A 20,437-nucleotide genomic window follows, 5' to 3' on the forward strand; every position below is an offset into this window, starting at 1 on the left:
CCAGGCTGCAGAGCAGCAGCAGCAGAAGCAGCAGAGACGAGGACCAGAAGAGCCAGAGCAGCATTCTTCGACTATAGTTATGTTCGTATCTATAGGTATATAAGAAAATACAGGCTCGGCTATAGGCGGGGGCGCTCACAGTCTCGCGATACACGCATAGTAGTATCGTCCATCTGGCTCTGCTGCTATAATACACAGAAGCCACCGCACCACTACTCGATCGAATAGCAGCATCTCCTCTGTGTGTGTGTGTGTGTGGGCGTCCGTGGCATTTGGCTCACTCTCTCTCGCGTATAAAACACGTGGGGAGCCGTAGTACGCAAGCGTCGCAAAAAAATCAAGATAGGTGCATGCGCATTGCTCGCTCGGTTCCGCGACGACCCGGCTCCCACAGCAGTCAAAGAGAGGGAGAGGGAGGGGAGGAAGAGGAGAAGCTCGCGAGCTGGATGTGTGTATGGCGTGTATCACAGACGCAGGCAGTAGAGCTGGCACATATAGGGATACAGGAGCGAGACGGCGTCGAGGTGCGGAGGACGGGACGTCGCGTCGAGTCTCGAGAGAGGAAAAGAGACGGGACGAGCGAGTCGAGGCTTTGCGTAATAGGTGAAGTATACGAACGCGACTGCGCGCACTCGCTGCGCGATATATAGCTATATACACCGCCACTCTCTCGCGCTCCGTGTGTGTGTGTAGGTGCTCTTTGTGAACCGAGCGAGCTAGAGAGAGAGAGCCAGTACGCCAGTATATACGCGGAGCGCCATTGGCTTCCTTCTCTCTCGCGCAGCTCGCACAGCTAGTGCGTGCAGCCGTGCTGGCTGCTGCGGCCAGGACGTTAATATTCTCCAGTTCCGTGTGTGCATCGCGTACGCAAAGTGCAGGTAGTTCAGTAGTCGCGAGAAGAGAGAGAGAGAGAGCAGCAGCTCCGTTCTCGAGAATACGGAGTACAGCAGCGAGAGCTTCCTCGGAGCTCGCAGGTATGTTATACACACCTACATGTAACACGAGAGTTGTACAACGCCAGCTACCTACTCGCTCTTCTGTCATTCCTCGATTCCTATACCTACGACTATGCGCGTTCGCTACATATAGCCGCGGAGTGAACGGACGCCCGCGACCTGCACCCATCGCTTTTTTTCCTCTCGCCGTGGCGTTCGATGTCGCCCGAACTATAAACACGCCGTGCGCGCGATTGATTTTGTAGCAGAGAGCTGCGATCCGCTTTTTCGTATCGGGGATAATCTTGGGACTCTCCCATCGCGGATCAATTAATTCGCAGTGTTTACGTAAAAAACGCTCATCTATAGATCCGGGAACGCTGCATTTCGTGCTCTCTCTCTCTCTCTCTCTCTCTCTCTCTCTCTCTCTCTCTCGCCCTGTGTACGCGCGCAGCCCGTCCTTTCTCGGCATCCTTTGTCATCCCCTTTCTACTCTAGCCTCCCTACCTTTTCCTCTTATACGCTCGCGCGGGCGCGCGCGCGCACACACACACACACGCGCTCTCACTACTACTCCGTATACCTCCATCTCCTCCGCTGGAGCTTCGTGTTTTTCCTTTTGCCGCACAGCTCTCCCCGCATTCTCTCTCTTACGTTTATACTTAGACTCGTCTTTCTCTCTCTCTCTCTTTCTCTTTCACGCATCGGCCGGTCGCGGCGTTAATTTTCGCGTAAACTCGCGGAAGCGTCGCGCGATACTTATGTCAGTGTGTGTGAAGGCGCGCAGGAAGAAAAAAAATTACACCGACCGCTAAAGGAAGTGAAAGCTACTTGATTAAGAGGACGATTCGTATGCCGTGCCGGTATGGTTTTCTCGTCGATCCGAGTACATGGAAAAGCTAGGATGTACAGCGCGAGCATATCAAACAAAGTGAGTCACGTCGCTTGCTTACGCGCGCGCTCGGGGGCGGTGCGGGTGGCTCTCGTGTATATACGTAAAAGCGGAGCACGGTAGCCTTGGCGGCCTCTCGCGCGCAAATATATCCATTCACAAGAGCCTGCGTAGACGGCGTCGCGGCCGAAGTCGAGCCGCGCATGCAGCGAGCGTATAAACCCGGAGAGACGACGCAGGAAAGAGAGAGAGAGAGAGAGAGAGAGAGAGAGAGAGAGAGAGAGAGAGAGAGACACAGGGGGTGGCATACTACTACTACTACTACTACTCGTACTACTACTAGTACTACTAGAAGTAGTCCCCGCTCCTCCTTGGCTTCCCCTCTCCCGCTCGTTCTCTCTCTCTCTCTCTCTCTCTCTCTCTCTCTCTCTCTCCGCCTCTTATCGGATCAATGGTGAAGCTGTGTACACCCGACGCCGAAATTTCCCAGCGCTGTGTCGTTCCGATAGATTTTGAATTCAGCCCGCGTCGTAAATCTCGCTTATTGAGAGAGCCGAAAGCGAGTGAGAGAAAAAGAGAGGCTCGTCTATTGAATAGCCGTTCTGCTGGCTGTGCGTGAAAAGGATCGCTGGTATACAAAGCGTTAAAAAGTGCAGGCTTTCTTTCTTCGAAGCTGCTGCTGCTGCACCTTCTTCTCCTTTTTTCTACCGCCCCGCGTCGCCCGGCCCTTGTATACCGCAGTAAAATTCACGGGTCTCGGCTCGCAGCCCTGGTATTACTTCTTTCTGATTTACGCACTCGAGCTTTTACGAGCTGCGCGGACTGAGCTCTCTTTTTCTCGAAAGCCTATGGCGATGTACAGGTAAGCGCGCGTTATTATATGCATTGGAAAAAATTCGCGAGGATCTCTTGGATCCCGGGTGAATAATGGATAAGCCTCGACATCTGTGTGCCAGTCCAGAGAGCGAAATTCGTTAAATTTTTCATTGAGCGGCCAAACTCGATGACGGTTTTGTGGAACACGAGCATTAGTCGTATGAGATAGAGGGTCCTCTGTGTAAGAACGCTGAAGAGAGAGAGAGAGAGAGAGAGAGATCGTGTATACACGCGCCTGCCTCTCTCTCTCCTTCTCAATGAACGAGAGAGAGAGAGAGAGAGAGGTTCGGTTCAAAGCGGCTATAAGACGAGGGGCACGTATAAGCCTTTCTCTCTCTCTCTCTCTCCCCCTTTCTGTCATTCTTTCGCGGCAGCTCCCTCTGCTGACCCCCCCCCCCCTCTCTCTCTCTTTCTCATTCTTTCTCATTCTCCCTCTCACGCTTCCTCATTCTTTTTCATTATCCGCACTCGCTCTCTCACACCGACTCGCTCCATTCTTTCTCATCGCCGCTCGTGCTCGCAGCTCTCTCTGTCTCTCTCTCTCGCTCTTTTTAATTTCCCATTACTCTTTGCCGCATTTCTCTTTATAACGTTTCATTAATTTCCTCGGTCCATGGCGAAGCGCGTTTCAGCAGAGTAGAGCGAAACCCCGCGTCACAGTGCGTAGGTCCAACAAAGAGACCTCGAGAGCACTATCCAGACACTTTTCCAGTGCTTCCCCTGCAGCGCAGCGGCTCATCATCCTCTTCTTTAGCTCCTCTTCTTACCTTACCTCTACCTTTCTTCTTTTTTTCTCCCGAGATTCGGAGAGATAGGCCTGGCTCCTTTTCTCTCTTTTTCGGCCGCGCGCAGGAGAAAAGTTCCTCGCGCGGTTCCTTCTCTCTTTTCTTCTATTTTCCTCACGTCCCCCTGCACGCCTGGCTATACCTGCCTACCCAGCAGCAGCAGCAGCAGCAGCTTTTATCGAACGCGACGTCGGGGTTCAACGCGCCGACGTGCAAATCGATCACGGCATCGAGTCAAGAGTCTGTCTGTTTTTCATTACAGGATGCAGCGTAAGCATCTGCCGACCTTAGGAGGGACGACATCGCGGCCAGTGCGAAGTTCATGATGGAAATCCCGCAGCGGAGTGAATGAGTGCCGGAAGAGCGACACAGGATGCGAGAAGGAGGCCGCGAAGGCGCCATAATAAAGTGTCGAGCGTCAGTTGAGGATTGCCGGCGTCGTCAAGCCCGCGTGCAGCTGCGAGCGAGACGGAGCAGACGAATTGATCGCGCGCGCGCGCGCCGCCGTTACCACGCCGCCGCCGCTGCCGCTGCTTATCTGCTCTCTCTCCCGTTGTTGGCACGGCTCTAATCGCCGCCGCCGCCGCTGCCGCAGCAGCGCTGGAAAGGAAGAGTCGAGCGCAGCGTGAATAGCCTTGTTGCATCGGAAAATGTTCAATCGGGACGCCTGTGAGAGCAGTCCGAAAATACGAGAGCTCAGGAGCAGCACATAAGTTTGTAAAGTGGGGACTCGACGCTCTCTCTCTCTCTCTCTCTCCTCCTTCCATTGGAGGCGCCGAGGTCGCATCGCATCGCACGTAGGCGGCCTCTGCAGACACACGCAGAGAGTTATACACGAGAGACCGGAGCCTGCAGGAGGGAAACGCCGCTCAGCCACCGAAAAGTTTCAGTGCCGTTGGCTGCTCGAGAGAAAACGCAACGCCGGGGACGCGCGCGGGACTCTCGGCAGTCGATGCAGAGTATATACACAGCAGTGCGTGGGAGACCGACGCTGATATACGATATACACGCGCGCGCGCCGAGTGATTGTTGTTTGTGCTGTGCTACAGTATACCTAGTATAATACCTATACGGCTTGTCGCGAGACAGAGATACACACACACACACACACAACGAGATGAGTGACCCATCGGCCGCACGATTCGACGGAACTATGCTCAAGTTCCTCACGCACAAGCTAAGGACTCACTCGCTCAACGAGGATCCCAATCAAGAGAAGGTAGGTTATGTTGCTCCTCTCTCACTCTCTTACTTTACAAACGCTCTGTAGGTATTATGGAGTCTCTCAGTCTCTCCTCGCCGCTGCTTTCTCTCTCTCCTTCTCTGTCTTTCAGCCGTGATATACGCCGTGTACAGGCAACTTTTTTCGACATCGCAGCATCGCTCGCAGTAGTAAATTATCGAACCTCGTCGGCGCAGTCAGTAACGACGTCGGGAGGGCGCTTTAGAATTCGCGAGAGCGTCGCAGGATGTTATTATAGAGAAGCCGGTGCGTGCACGTTGAGAGGGAACTCTTCATTTCTTTTTTTTTTCCTTTTGCTCCGGCCGGTCTCTCTCGAGGCTACGCGCTGCCGCCGGCTTTTATTGTCGCAGATAAGGGGCGAATATGATACGAGAGAAAAGTTGGCTGCAGCACCGGCACTACGATCCCGGCGCGATGGAATCGTGCAGCGCGTATTTGTTGTGCTATGTGCGCGCGACGGACTCTGAATATTCTGTTTTTTGGATGGCGTTAATTTTAATGAACTCTATACTGCATAATATTGAAGAATTTAATCGCGAGACATATGCGGGTTGGTTCAAGCAGCGACTAGATTTTTACCAGTGTTATTTATTGAGAAAAGTTTCCATTACACTAAATATTCGTCGACATATCAGCGAAGCAAAGTCGTTAATCATAGGTTATTGCTTCGAAAACATATTTTACAAGCTCGGAGACAAAGGCATAAAGATGATCTCTTTGAGTTATGACGAAGATTCGCGCATACGATTTCATTATTTTCCTTCGCGATAACGAAAATGACCGTGCGCGCGAGAAAGAGAGAGAGAGAGAGAGAGAGAGAGAGAGAGCACGTGTTTCTCGCTGAATTGAATGGTATAGTACAAATGCCTTATCTCTCACGTTCGAATTCGTAAGCGAAATTTATTCACTCGCCCGCTATGAACGATCCTCGCTGCTGTTTTCTCTCCGTTCTCGCTTTTAAATTATCTCTCACGCGTGTGGTTATGCAATAACGCGAAATAATAATAATGCGTCGATGTTTATATCGATTAATTTAACGATTCTCTCTTCCGCAGGCGGACGACGACCATGATTCTGGGACTGAGTCGGATGACGAGTTCCAAAATGGAGGTGACATCGCCGACGAATTGTCCACTGGTGAGTGTCGAACCCTACTGCTCCTGTTTATTAAAATTTTTTAACGGTTCGCTTCGTGCAACGACATAAACTCTCTCGAGTAGTGAGGTCGACGACTTTTGACCAAGTTATTATTCCACACATCGGAAGCGTCAGAGCGAGGCTCTATTTTTATTTACGTGTATACAACCGATCGAAACTGCATTGCGATTAGCGTGTAATGAAAAAATATTTTACTCCGTAATTCGAAACACGAGAGAGTAGAGAAAGGCGAACTCTTATCTTTATGCAAAGCGCTTCGTGTAGAAATTATTGGGTTATTAATAAAACGCGACACGAAGGATAAAACTGTGCAGTTATACTCGAGTTTCTCGGTTTAATAAAGTTATAATTCGGAAATTATTCCAAAACCCAGCTGTAAATAGTATAAAAAAAGAGCAAAAGCACGAGACGTCAGGTATTATAAGGGCTTGGTATGTGTATAGCGTACAGCGCGAGATATCGCTTCATACATCTTTACGTAAAAGGCTCGGCTCGGCGCAATTTCCGCAGTTAAATACTCCTGGCGCGCTAGCTCGCGAGCAGCTTAAGCAAATCAGACGCGCGCGTATATAAAGCAGCAGCAGCAGCAGTAGAGCACTATATAGAGGGGGGGGGGGGGCTGATGATACGATAAGATCGCTTACGTCTTGTGTGTGTATTAGGTATATGGGCACGTGCAGTGTGTGCCGCTTCTTGAATCGCGAAACAAAGATAGCGTGACTGGGCTTCTGGCACGCGGAGCGCTATACATGTATATTATAGGCGGTACTTTGACGCGAGGAAAACTTGACTTGGCTTCTCTTTCTCTCTCACGCTCGATTCAAGAATGTACCTCCGCGCTGCTATACACCTATACGTCTATTGCACTGTGTACTACGATAGTCGATGCTTTAATCTGCATTTTCCACTGACACGACTTTATCGACTCTATAGCGCCGGACTAAAATTAAAGCCTGTGTGATACTATTAATTCGCTACTTTCATCCAAAGTTGCACGTTTTTTTCCGTCGGATCACTCGCCGCATCAATTATCCACGTCGATCGATTTTCCAGCGTTTTTTTTCCAAAGCCGCGCGCCAAATTCAAAATTCGTCGAAACTATACACGCATGTATACGAAAGACCGAGTGAAGCGCAGCACAGGAGGAAGTGCAAAGCGCGAGCGCGTTCAATCAATGATTCAAAATACCTCGTCTGAACGCACGTGCAGTGGCTTAAATAAAAAAGCGACGTCGCGGCGAGTATGCAGCTCTGTTTAATCTGCGGAGCAGCGCGCGCGCGCGCGACGGCATGTAATTTCTGCTCGAGGCGAAAAAAGCCTCTCGCGATAACGGAGAGGATAAAAAAAAAGAAGGAAAGAGCTGCCGCTGCAGCAGACCGCTTGCCGATAAAGAATCCATGTATGTGTGTGTGTGTGTGTGTGTGCGGGGTATGTATTCGCAAATGTAATCTCGATGCGAGTGTTATATCGGGGCCTCTTAGCCGTGTGTTTACGATTATGAAACGACAGGTGCGCGCATCGCGGCAAGCTGCGACGCGCGCCTCGTGGATATTTCTCTCCTTTTTTTTTCTTTTTTTGTTCGACTGTATAGAGACAGACTATAGCGATGCATTTCTCTCTCTCTCTCTCTCTCTCTCTCTCTCACCCAGTGCGCGAAATATTGATCGCAGCTAAATTATTGCTCTCGGCGCTATTCAAACTATTGCTATTTGAATAGCCGCTACTGTGGATGAAAGTTTGCGCACGTACACACGCGCATATGTACGCCGTGTGCAGTATATTATATAGGACAACGGGAAGGTTCTTGTTTGTCGAAATAAAGAATTTGTTTGGAATCAAGCGCTTTTACGACGTGTCCCACGCGTTCCCACGACGCGACGAAGCAGGAGCAGCTGTGGCACACACCGAGAGAGCAAGAGAGCTAAATTTGGCCGAACGTGTCGCAGACGTTGCGCTGCAGCAGGCCTCGTTAATGTACTTCTTTAATTGGAAAAATGAAGGCCTGTAATATTCAAAAGCGAACGCGTTCTCTCTCCCTCGAGCAGAATTTCGCGCGGTAATTAAATTATCTTGATAATGCGCATCAGGCTCGTGGCGCCCTTTACGAGCTTTTTGTTTCCTCTCGGCATCTCGCTTCGCGTCGTACAAACACGCTTATACCGCGAGCGACTTTTATGCAATATTCGAGAAAACTTTAAAAAATTCGTAAACTCAAAACACGGTTCTGCCAAATTAAGTCAAGTTTTAGCGCAATTAAAAACCGTTGGTACACGTTTCGCACCCTGGAAAAAAAGGAAGCCCTTTGAACTGCAATCTTGGGGGTTGGCATAAAATTCACGCTCCGCTACGTACGCTCTCCTCTCTTTTTATCGGGTTTCGTCCGAAAATTCGCTTTAAGCCCTCGTAATCAAATTTCGGCCGGCTCCCTCGGAGCAGAGTGAGAGAGAGAGAGAGAGAGAGAGAGAGAGAGAGCTTTTCGGGATGCAGCACACGCGCTCGCGCGCGCGCCGGCACACACAGTCGATGTTTTCGTGCGAGAGCGTAGCGCCGCCGCCGCACCGCCGACATCTATCGATCAGCTGATACTTGGGTCACGTAATGGAGTCGGCAGCTTGAAGGATCCGCTTTTATTTTGATTTCGCGCGACGCCGGCCGATTCGGGCTCTCTGTATCTCTCTCTCAATAAAATGCAGTGTCAACCAGCACTGACAGCTGCGCGCTTCGGCTTTGCGTGAAGCTTTTGTCGAGTACAAAGCTCCGACGTTTTTTCCATATACCGTAACTTTATTCGATGCATGACTGCGTGTCGTTATTTTCTGTCAAAGTAGTACACACACGCGGTAGATGCAATCGCGGGATCGTAAATCATTTGGCGATATACGTGCAGCGCGAGAGGGAGATAATAACGTGGATTAAAGCTGCGAGAGAGTATAATATAGGTTTATTTTCTTCGTCCGCGTTAAGCTCTGCGGGTATGTAGCGGCGTGACAAAATTCAATGACAAAAGTCATGCAATTATACCGCTGCGAAGAATAAGTCGTGCGAACTTGTATTTCAGAGAAGTATTTTGGACGAAATTGTTTCTTAAAACTGTTATATTTACATTGATATAAAATATCGTGCTTTGAAAGAACCTTCAAATTCTCCGTTCGATAAGCACCGGATATATCCTCGCGAATCTGCGATGATACTTTCACGCTTTTCAAAGTATTCAGCAATAGTGTAATACACAGTTCACTTGCAAACAAATGGCAATAAATATAAGGGCGTGGCTGTCGTCTTGGGTTCACGTTACGTCATCGATCCGCACGCCTGCAGGAGCGCGTAAAAAAAAACGTTACGGATAAATATAAAGTTTAATTAGAGCGAGTACACGTATATAGTCGTGTGGGAAATGCAAAGGTCAAGACACTCAATAGCGAGCTGTACTTTCCGCGCATCAATGCATATTGTATACTTAGTAAAGCACGAGCGAAGTCTCGCGCGCGCCGCGATGTGTATCTACGGTAATAAATTTACATTCGAATACGACTATTTTGCCGCGCGAGTCGCGTCGCTTTTCGAAAAATCCATTGTATATATTACGTAGTTTATTTTTAGACGCATGCAGGGGAGACGAAATTTGCACCCGCGGGTGTATATTCTCCCAGCGATAAAACTTAATCGATTGTAAAAATCGCCCCTTTCGTACTCTCTCGCAAAAGGGCCTTTCGCAGTCGACTCGAAAGAGGTGCAGAAATAGCCGAGGGATTCTGGCTGAAAGAGGGAACAAAATTGTAATGTAATATATAAATTTTCCACAGCTATGGACAGTCTCGAAGAGGCTGGAGCGGCTCGCGACAGTGCGGTGCCCTCGGACGCGGATCTCGGCGCCTCGCCACCCTCGACGACGACGACGCCTTCCTCGGTCTTCGGCTTCCAGCATCAGATGCCGAGTAGCAGCAGCGGCTGCAGCAGCACCGAGACGCCCCCGATCGAGCAGTCCTACGAGTTTCTGCTGAGGCTCGCCCAGACCGACCAGCACAGCTCCGAGGAGGAGCTCGAGGTGATCAATGGGCCAAAGGTCGTCGAGGCTGCTCCGACGCTGGCCAGCACCTCGACCGCCCAGACTCCGCTGCTTGTCAGGCCGAACGCCGCACCCGAGAAGCGAAAGTGGTCAGAAGCCAACAGCAGCAGTGCCGGCTGCTCTTCGCAGAGTCAGCACAAGCAGACCGACGGGGACGGCATCGTCGGCACGACTTACTCGGCGCCGGTGAGCAGGACCGGCCGTGAAGCTGGCTCCGGCTCCAGCGACGAAGAGGTGAGTCGACGAGGGATCGACGCTATACCTATATGTCTGTACGTTGCAGGGCAACGTGATCAATAAAGCTTTGTCGTTCGCAGGGCTTGTGCTACAGTCGCAGCGGCAGCGCGATCTCGCAGCCGGTCCAGTTCAGGAGCTCGCCGCCGACGGATGCTCACAAGCCGGTGCGCTCGCTCTCGCCGCCCCCGAAGCTCTTTCACGCCTCGGCCTACTCCTCATCGTCCGCCTGCATAGCCTCCGGCTCGTCGTCGGAGTACCCGCCGCGCTTTCATCACCATAGGCCTCGTTCGCGACCCAGGCCTCACTCTCAGTACCACTCGTACACGAACCTCGATTCGCACCACCATCACCACCTCCACCATCATCATCAGTCGCACGGCCATCACAGTCAGCAGCCGCTGCTGCCGCCCCCGTCCCAACTGCTCCAGCAGCAGCAACAGGACTTGGCGGACCTCGACGTTATCGGGGCTTGCAGTCCCAGGAAGCGGCACAGGCCACCCCATAGACTGCCCAGGCCTTGCCTCGACTTCGAGAAGATGCAACAGGTACGCATTTGAAGAACAAAGTTTTCACGCGCGAATTATAACGCAGAAGAAAATAGAAGAGACTGACCCGAACTGCGATTGTCCCGCTTTGAACCTTCCTGACAGGCACGCGAATTTCCCAACAATAATAATAATTGGATGCTCAAACCGTTAACACTGCTCCACATATAGAAAAGAGAAAGAGAAGAGTGCGTGAGAAGGAAAAAGATAAGGTCTGTTAACGTGAGAGAGAAAGAGGGGCGTGCGGGAAACATACTCGTTCACGAGTGTATCGGTGTGCCTGGAGTACAACTCATAGTACGCTACCGTAGCATCCGTAGTAATTCCCCTCTCTTCCTCTTTCCACTTGCTCGATCCAACCTCTCTCTCTCTCTCTCTCGCTCGCTCTCACTTGCATCCGCTCCCTCTTCGCCATCCTTCTCTCGATATCGTCGTCGCTCTTTCTCTCTCTCTCTCTCTCTCTCTCTCTCTCTCTCTCTCTCTCTCTCTCTCTCTCTCTCTCTCCTCTTCTCTCCTCGCACCCTGCTTGTGGTTCGGGGGTAGTAGCATGCTGCGCCATTCGCCTTGAATGGTCGGGCGATTTTCTGCACACCCACCCTCTTTCTCTTTCTCGTGTGTACGTGCTATAGCTGTAAGCGAGAGAGAGAGAGAGAGAGAGAGAGAGAGAACGCAGAGTGTGAAAGGCGAGTAGCAGCCCTCGTCGAACATTTTCGCAAGCCACGCCCCGCATTGGGTGTACCCTTCTCTCTCAGTTATACATACTCTCACTCTATTCCTCTCTCCTGTCGGCCATCTTGAGTTATGTAAACTATTTTCTCTCTCGTTCTAGCTTTTTGTTTTCAGAGCTTTTTCTCGTTCGCGCTATCAGGTTGTTACTACTGCGCGGGTCTGGGTGATCACTTAGAGTGAGAGCAGAAAAAAATCGCGAACTTGCGTACTAAAGAACGAAATATGAAATGTTTTTTCGCGAAATGTAAATATTTAAATGAAAAGTATACAGAATCGTAGTAGGTACACGCGATCCTTCAAACATGATACATCTGCATTGCTGAGAATTCAGTCCGTATGAATAGCAATATATTCTATTATACGTCTGTCGAGCTAGCAAAAAAATCCAATATCCCCTTATCGCCTACTGCTATACCGATGTAAATTTAGGTACCCATGAATTCCGTGCAGTAAAACTGTTTGTAACATTCAATTGATTCGAGCAGATGTGAGCGATGGTACCGAATAAAATACTTCGCTCACGAATGTGTTCCTTCTCGGGGAACGAGATGAAAAATTTCATAGCCTTTCCATTGGCCTCTTTACTTATGCGATGATCTTTGTTTCAGTTGAAGGCTCAAGCAGTAACAACGTGGAGGCACACGAGCGAGCACGGCAAAGAATTGTCCGTTTTCTGCTGGTGAGAATGGTGAACCGTGGATCTTTGCAAGGATCTACGGTGACGCGCAGCAGCCGCGTCGTGCGAATTGAATCAAACTGATCGGGTCAGCAGCAGTGGTGCTCGATCATCACTCATCACCATTATCATCACGAATTTCATCAGTTTCACCCTCACTGTCACCGAAGCAACCTCTGCGCCGGGGACTCGGTCAGAGACTTAGAAAAGGAGGAAGCATCTAAAGAAGTCTGCTCTCGGTGCCTAATCACTATTCATTCTCTTGATTTAAGGTCGACTTTACCTTTACAAATACACTGGAAACATCATTTAAATCGTTATTCAGATATATTCATTAGAATCAGTCTTGGAGTTTAGTTCTAACTGATTTCAACGATTAAATAACTAATAAGCTGAGAAAAAAGAATGAATAATTTTAAAGTTATAGCTTGTTTGTATCGCATTTGTTAAATTCATGCTATCGTTGTTTGATTAAGAAAAGTATTGAAACGTTTTATTATTAAATGTAAACAGTTTTTTGTTTGTTAATTTATAAAAAGAAAAATATATTTTAATAGGTTGATATGCAAATTTTGTTTCTGGTGTATATTTGAGCATGCAATCGAGTGAAAGTCCAAAATGTACTTAAGACACGTAGAAAAAAAAAACTTAAAAAGCAGCACACCTTCGTAAGGGTGGCTTTGTGATAGGGTCGCGTACCTTGTTTTTCTTTTATTTCATTAAGGACTGCTTTAAATAAGGATACTTAGAAGCGACTGAGTTTAAGAAAAATAATCTCTAAAGCGGACAATGTATCGTCCTGTATTTCTGTGAAATCACAAAGTGTACCACTTTTGGCTCTATTTTGAAAAAAAGAGAGAAAACATATAATCATGTATAATTTTGCATAATTATACGCGACTATGTATCTATATATCACAGATTTTATCGAGAGCACAAATTATCTCTCGATTATATTTAGGAAACTTTTCAATGATAAAGGATAAAAATGCGATAATAAAATTGAAAAAATAAAAAAAATATATATATATTCTTCTATAACTTTCACTCGTAATTGATGAAAAAGATCTTAATGGATCTTACTAAAGTAGTGATAAATAAGAGATTATTTTTCTTAATATAAAATAACGAATATGATCTTAAAGGGAAACTCATCTTTTAAGAAAGCATTAATCGATAAAAACTTGCCAAATTCACCTTAATTCTGCTAGTGATTAATCTTGATGAAATGTATAGGAATCATGAATTTTTATTAATTTCTAATATGAAATATGAATAAAATAATGTTTCTTGTTTTAAATGATTAGAATATTTTGAGTAGCATCCATTGCTTGCTGCAACGGAAATATCTCAAAATTATTACATTTATTATTACGTACATACATATATTTACGTTAGTTGTAATGTTTTTTAAAAGTATTAATCGTCTACTGGTTTTGATGAAATTCGTCAAATACAAAAATACATGTTATATAAATGAATAAAGCGTACAATAATGAACGAGTAAACTACTACTCTACTTCTGTAGCTCTATAGTTCACTCATCACAAGCAAAGAATGAGTGAGGGCCTTCTGCCAAAATAACGAAACATAAATGAAACATGCAAGGACTTGAACTCACTCTCATGCTCAAACGATGTGTAAAGTTGATCTTAATTTTTTTTGCTTTTTAGTAACCGTAGAGTTATAATTTAATGACTTTCAAAATTTACTATTTTCTGTTATATAAACTGCACACCATTTTACGCGGAGGTATATAAAAAAAAAGTTAGCTGGAAATAAAGCAGATTAAATAAATAGAAGAAAAAACAGAGAATGATGGTGACGGTTTTGAGGCAGATTTTAGGCAACCTTCAATTCATTTGTAATTTTTATACATGAAAGAAGTATAACGTGGTTCTGGTATGTGCGAGTGTGACGATTTGAGCGTACCTTTGGTGATTTGTTATAAAAGAACATGAAGAGTTGTGTGTAAAGAAAAGGTTGAAAAAATCGAATAACGAAAAAAGCGGATATTGTGCGATCGAACACGTTCGCTCGTTTTATTGCGATTCATTCTATCGTTTCATCTATTCTTAATTTTTTCTATGTACAATTTACAAGTGAGAGCGTGCGTTCAACTATTAACATTAGGTCGTTATTAAGCGACTATGTAAGTACATGCATATATATTCAAATTTGATGGATGAACAGAGAATGCAAATTTAATAGTTTTACATTTTGTGTTATCATTCTGCGTTTATATGGGTTGTCAGTACAAAAGACTCTTGCTGATTAGCGGTTTTGACAGATGAAAATGAACGATTTTATCATTTTTTAAATATAATTTTTAAAAAACCGCATGCAGTAATTTATGTGAAACATGCATATGTTAAATTATTTTGTTAAGATACGTTTTTTTCCGTTATGCATATCAATATTTTAATGTTGATGCATTTTTATTGCTAAAGGCTCTCAATATTTAATTTTTATAAATAGAATAAGTTTTTTTTATTAGTACTAAACATTAATAAGTTTAGCGTTTAGATGTTATACAAATTAAATGATGGTTAACTATACTTTAAAAAGAAAACGAGACTTACTTTTTGAAATTTTATGATCCAACAATTATAAGTGAAATCGTATTTTCATCTTTATTCATATTATCTCTGGACTGAGATGTTTTAACGCAATCGAACGTGTTCAATTGCGCTCAACAGCAATGCTAGGTTTTAAATGAGGAAGTGCAATATGAAAGATGTAAATTTGATATAGACCCAATACGAAATGTGAAAACGTGCGAATTTTATTTGACATATTTAACTTCTGTTAACTCCATGCAAGTTTAAAAAAATAGAACAAAGAAATTTGTTTGTCTTGCATTGCCAAAATAATAAATACTTTATCGAAACGCACGTGTATATGCATATAATAAAATGAATATACGCATGTGTAATCCGTATAATAAAAAACATCTCATTTATCTAATAACACTATATTAATTGTCACAGATAATCACTGCGATATAGCGCTGCACTTGCCAGTATTATAGTCAGGATTAAAAAAACAGATTTTACAATTTTATGTTCCATTTGTCAAAAAAATATATTATAAATATTGTGATTTTGTCCAGGGATTGAAGTATCGTTAATTAAGGTATATTTTTTTGCTGGGTTACCTTAATTAATGATTTCAGAGTGATGCTAATTTTTTTCTAAATATTTTATGTGTGTTGAATATTCAGTTAGATTCTGTATGTTTGCTCATGTACAATTTCACATTTTTTTTTTGGAACGTGATTTGCAATATAGTAGTTGCATCGTTTTGCAAACGTATTCTTACTAAAAAATAAATCCTCAGCAAAATATAGTGAACCGTTAAAGGAAAAAGTGCTATACATTCGTATAAAAATAAAATATACAGGCAAGAAAATTAACAAACACTGACATACATACGATTGATTTATAATTACACTCAAGTCGGTATTATTGGCTGCGCGTTTAATTATAAAAGTCATATACGCGAGTGCAAGTTTTGAAATGCGCACTCGACATTTCACGAATAAATAAACAATATAATTATATTATAATAATAATTAAGTTGGCGAATTCCGTTTGAAACTACGCAGATCTCGAAAATGTAATGTTTACGTCAGCGGAACGAAAATTTAGCAAGCTTCTCATAAAACTAAAACTGCGTTTTTCTACTGGTTTGCAGGTATGACTATGACCTCCTGTACGAGACATGTGAGATTAGAATTGTGTGTATCTGTGATTGTTGAGCTATACTTATAAGCAAACAAGTAATGATAAATTATAGACATTTTACTATAGGTAAAAATTTTTCTCCCTCATTTAGACGTTAATTTGTATAGCTGCAAATCTCTACATAAAGTGATTCTTTTCGATTAGTACATAATATTATACATACGTCGAGAATAAGGCATCGTTCAGTCAGCAAGGTTTACATTTTTCTTGCTGCATATGAAATGTATAAAAAATAAAGTAAGAAAACTGATGAAAACAAAAATAATACAACCGAACTGAAACTTAACTTGCTTGATCACAAGACAAAACGAATTTAAATATCGTTGGGACAATTTTTAAGATCAAGAACCAAGTGCTCGATTGATATTGAAAATAAAAAAATATATATATCAAAAAGAATTGAATAACTGTTTTTATTTATCGTCATCGCCCTTAATCCTAAAAATTGTAATATTTCATTTCGTCCACTGACCCTACACATATATTTATACATGCATTAAACTGCTGTGCGACGGACGCTTTTAGACAAAACGAATTTAAATATCGTTGGGACAATTTTTAAGATCAAGAACCAAGTGCTCGATTGATATTGAAAATAAAAAAATATATATATCAAAAAGAATTGAATAACTGTTTTTATTTATCGTCATCGCCCTTAATCCTAAAAATTGTAATATTTCATTTCGTCCACTGACCCTACACATATATTTATACATGCATTAAACTGCTGTGCGACGGACGCTTTCGCTCAGTGTATTTATACGTTTTTACGAGCTTTCAACACAATACACATTGTGCATCGCGAGGCTGCGTTTCATATTTGGAGTAACTTTTTTACACGCTTTCAAAAAACGACTAACTAATTGAAAAATGATCGTTAAATAGCAGGTTCTATGGTTACGCGCAGAAGAAAATATTCGCGAAGCGGAAAACTCTGTCCCTTTCTGGTCTCTTCTCGACTCTTTGCATACTTACGTTGTTCTATTAATAAGCTCTCGTTAGGATGCTTCTCGAAGTGAAGACCTGTACTCGCAGCCGCTGCCGGCTATAAACATTTCGGCTGCAGCCGTCGACGAGTGCAGATCATCGGTATATAATTAGTGGCAGAGCTGCAACTGTCAGGATAAACAGAAGCTCTGCATACCGCAATACGAGATGAAGCCCAGTACGGAGAGGGAGGAGGTCTGCGCTGTTTGCAAAGTGCCCGCGAAACAGAAGTGCGGAGGATGCAAGTCCGTGTTCTATTGCGGACGCGAGCATCAGAAGGCCCACTGGAGGGAACACTCGGCAAAGTGCAAGTCTTACAAGGTAATTTAATTTCCTTCAATTTTATCGAGAACAAAACGATGACTGAAACGCCTGATAAGGCGAAGCAAGCATGTGTCAGCCACGAGTTAAAAATGACCGAAGTATATGACATAACAGAGCTGTACACGCATAAGCCATAAATATCCTCCTTCGAGCTCATATATATATATATATATATATCTCTCTGTAGCTTGTTGAAAGAAGAGAAGCAAAACTGCACTCTCGTAAGAATAGAAGCTTACCGCGTGGCATATACACGTGGAGAGCGAGCGGTAGGTTATTTAAATAATTGAAAATTTCATCGTCTTTCCATCAAACCATAAGTTGGTAGAGAACGAGAAGCTCGGCCGTCACTACGTCGCGATCAGACGGATCGAAGCCGGCGAAGTGGTGATAAGGGAGGACGACGCTCTGGTCCAGGCTCCACAGCAGGAAACAGTACCGATATGTCTCGGCTGCTATAAGCCTCTGGAATCGGACACAGCCAAGCCCTGCGAGCTTTGCGGTTGGCCGCTTTGCGCCTCCTGCACCAGCCACGGAGCCGAGTGCGACTTCACCAAGCGGCACAGAGATACGAAGGTGATTTTTCGACACTGTACCCGCATATACATAACGTATGTGGTTTCACCTTAAAATGGCATAACAGGTCACGATAACGGGCTTCGGCATAGCGCATCCCACGTACAAATGCATCGGCGTCGTGAGGGCACTGGCCCTGCGGGAGACGAATCCCGAGGCGTACGAGCGGTTTACCAAACTGGCATCCGGAGAGCTCGAGGAGCCGCGAGAGATAGCCCGGTTCATCAAGCGCTTCTTCAACAAGCTCCACGACTTCTCGGAGGACGAGATCGCCAGGGCCGCCGGTATTATGCAAGTGAGTGTGTGCGCAGAACGTTCGAACGTTCAGCTCGAGCTATTCGACGCGTATAAGCGTTAATTTCTCTCCCATGCTCGCGTAGATCAACGGACACGAAGTGCCGATCAGCGAACCGGTGCTGATAGCCGTCTACGACGAGTCGTCCTATGTGGAGCACAGCTGCAGGGCGAACTGCTCGAAAAGCTTCACCAGCTCGGGAGGCATCGTTATACGGGCGGCGATGGAGATCGAAAAAGGTATACATAAGCGTAAGTTTCTCGGTGTTGCAAAATTGTCACGTCACAAACTTTGCAGGTGAGCACATCATGATCTGCTACACGGATCCGCTGTGGGGCACAGCCAACAGGCGGCATCACCTCCTGCGCACCAAGTTCTTCGAGTGCACGTGTCCGCGCTGCTCCGATCCCGCGGAGTTCGGCAGCATGTTCAACGCCATCGAGTGCTCCAAGAGGTAATTCACACCGATAACGATCGATGTCTATATAGTATTGAGCTAACCGATCGTCAACCCTACAAACAACAGCGACTGCTCGGGCTGTATGCTGCCGAAGAGCTTCACGGTTCAGGAGATTCCCGACTACCGGTGCAACAAGTGCGACAACTCCAGGAGCTCGAACTCGGTCGACGAGATGCTCGAGCAGATCGGTAAGGAGATGGCCTCGATGAGGAAGAACGACGCCGGCGCCTGCAGGAGCTTCGCGAGGAAACACGCCTCGAAGCTTCACGACAACCACTACTACATGACGGACGTGAAACTGGCACTGGCACAGATGATCGGCCAGCAAACCGGTGGTCTACCGGCCCTCGACAACGAGACCATCAGCGAGAAGATACTCCTCTGCAAGAAACTCGACGACCTCCTCAAGACCATCGTGCCAGGTATATGCGTCGGAAAAAAAAGTGTTGGAATTATTTAAAAATTAGCTTAAAAAGTCGCGGCACGATGGACACATCTCTCTCGCAGGCTTATTTGCACACATGTTATCGCGCGGGGTGATTTATATTCTTCTAGCTTTCTAAACACACATACATCCCGCGAATGAGTAACTGCGCGCGCGCGGATTGTGTGAGAGAGATATAGTCATATATACCAGTAGCCCCATAAATGTAATATCCCTTTCGGAGACACCATATGGCTACGATGAATGTCAGAATGAAAGACTTCAATTAAATTGATACGCTTGTACGATGCGCCCTCAAATCTAACACCCCCTCGCGCTCGACGTACATAATGCAGATTTTTCCTTTGAAACCGCACGAAATACAATGGACGCGCGCGGCCCTTTCTATAAACAGGCATAGAGAGAGAGAGAGAGAGAGAGAGAGAGAGAGACGCGGCGACGACACCCCTTCGCGGTCAAATATCGGTTGTAAGATAGGGTTCATATATAAAGCTTTTATCATATATTGTCCCTGTACAATGTGTATACAGACACGCCGCGGTGTGTATTTTATTCTTCCAGCGGAGAATAGGGTGAGGGGTCTGGTGCTTTTTGAGATGCACGCCGCGGTCGCCGAGTTCGCCCGCAGACAAGACAGGGAGCAGCTTTACAATATTTTACAAGTAACGCATATTTTATATACGCTCGTAAGCTTATGTATGTATGTATGTAAATATTTACGCGGGCTGTAAACTTTTTTTACGATTTTCCCCCAGGAATCGAAGCGACTGCTGAACGAGGCGTACCAGCTGCTGAAGTACGAGCCGGAGTTACTACCGGAGGGTATAATCGCCAAGACGGCCAAGAAAAATCTCCGCGAGATGGATATGATCCTAAAGCAGCTCTGTCAGAATGCCGTGGCGCCCTTGTGACACGAGATATCGCTTATGCGAATCTCGAGTCTGCAGTATTCCATAACGGACTTCTTCTAACACAGCGATTATGCTTTTTGTTGTAGAGAGAGAGAAAGAGAGATATCGAACGTTTTTATACGTGTATAAGCGATTTTTAATAAACGAAGCGGAATAATCCGACCCATTGTCTCTTTGGCGACGTGTTGGGAAATTTGCGTAGAGCGACTTTTATCGAGCCAGCTTTTTGTTATTACCGTTTTCCTCGAATCCCATTAACGCGGCTCAATTATAACCTCAATTCGCCATCGATATTATTTACGCCTCGTAAGAAAATCGTTAAAAAACAAACCTTACCCGCATCCCGCAATGGGTAGACGCTCGTCGTTGCATCCAATCCTTTTTGCGCTCTCAAGAGCCGCATTTGATCGGCAAGTCCCGGCGTGCGCAGTTGATGAATACACTATACACACACACACACACACACACACCACTGAGACTTGAGAGAGAGAGAGAGAGAGAGATGAGCCGAGAGGTTCGGAGGGGGCAAGCCGTGTTGTTGTTTTCCTCCC

The 20,437-nt window shown here is 45.7% G+C and overlaps 2 protein-coding genes across 4 annotated transcripts; both read left to right on the plus strand.

Moving 5' to 3' along the window:
• Positions 1–624: 624 nt before the first annotated feature.
• On the plus strand, positions 625–16,287 carry LOC100679034 (lateral signaling target protein 2 homolog). Of its 3 annotated transcripts, none has more exons than XM_031924526.1 (6): positions 625–974; positions 3,751–4,707; positions 5,787–5,868; positions 9,693–10,189; positions 10,258–10,737; positions 12,075–16,287. In XM_031924526.1, the coding sequence occupies exons 2-6, from the start codon at positions 4,606–4,608 to the stop codon at positions 12,147–12,149; spliced, it is 1,236 nt and encodes a 411-aa protein (XP_031780386.1). In that variant the 5' UTR covers positions 625–974; positions 3,751–4,605; the 3' UTR covers positions 12,150–16,287. The 3 variants fall into 3 exon arrangements, with proteins under 3 accessions (XP_031780386.1, XP_003425938.1, XP_031780388.1); XM_003425890.5 differs by having other exon boundaries at positions 628–974; positions 10,273–10,737; XM_031924528.1 differs by lacking the exon at positions 625–974 and adding an exon at positions 2,437–2,458.
• A 638-nt stretch (positions 16,288–16,925) lies between these two features.
• On the plus strand, positions 16,926–20,099 carry LOC100117557 (SET domain-containing protein SmydA-8). Its single transcript, XM_001601707.6, has 8 exons — positions 16,926–17,196; positions 17,521–17,775; positions 17,843–18,070; positions 18,156–18,309; positions 18,368–18,524; positions 18,597–18,952; positions 19,537–19,637; positions 19,731–20,099. Exons 1-8 carry the CDS (start codon positions 17,044–17,046, stop codon positions 19,884–19,886), a joined length of 1,560 nt encoding a protein of 519 aa, XP_001601757.1. The 5' UTR covers positions 16,926–17,043; the 3' UTR covers positions 19,887–20,099.
• Positions 20,100–20,437: the final 338 nt, after the last annotated feature.

The sequence above is a fragment of the Nasonia vitripennis genome, chromosome 2, assembly GCF_009193385.2.
Source record: "Nasonia vitripennis strain AsymCx chromosome 2, Nvit_psr_1.1, whole genome shotgun sequence".
NCBI lineage: Eukaryota > Metazoa > Arthropoda > Insecta > Hymenoptera > Pteromalidae > Nasonia > Nasonia vitripennis.

Bases quoted from the DNA above. Each gene is read 5' to 3' on its own strand.
- LOC100679034 (XM_031924526.1), top strand. From the start codon at position 4,606: ATGAGTGACCCATCGGCCGCACGATTCGACGGAACTATGCTCAAGTTC. The intron at 5,869-9,692 runs GTGAGTGTCGAA...AATTTTCCACAG, and splicing joins CGCCGACGAATTGTCCACTG to CTATGGACAGTCTCGAAGAG. The intron at 10,738-12,074 runs GTACGCATTTGA...TCTTTGTTTCAG, and splicing joins ACTTCGAGAAGATGCAACAG to TTGAAGGCTCAAGCAGTAAC.
- LOC100117557 (XM_001601707.6), top strand. From the start codon at position 17,044: ATGAAGCCCAGTACGGAGAGGGAGGAGGTCTGCGCTGTTTGCAAAGTG. The intron at 17,197-17,520 runs GTAATTTAATTT...TCAAACCATAAG, and splicing joins CAAAGTGCAAGTCTTACAAG to TTGGTAGAGAACGAGAAGCT. The intron at 19,638-19,730 runs GTAACGCATATT...ATTTTCCCCCAG, and splicing joins AGCTTTACAATATTTTACAA to GAATCGAAGCGACTGCTGAA.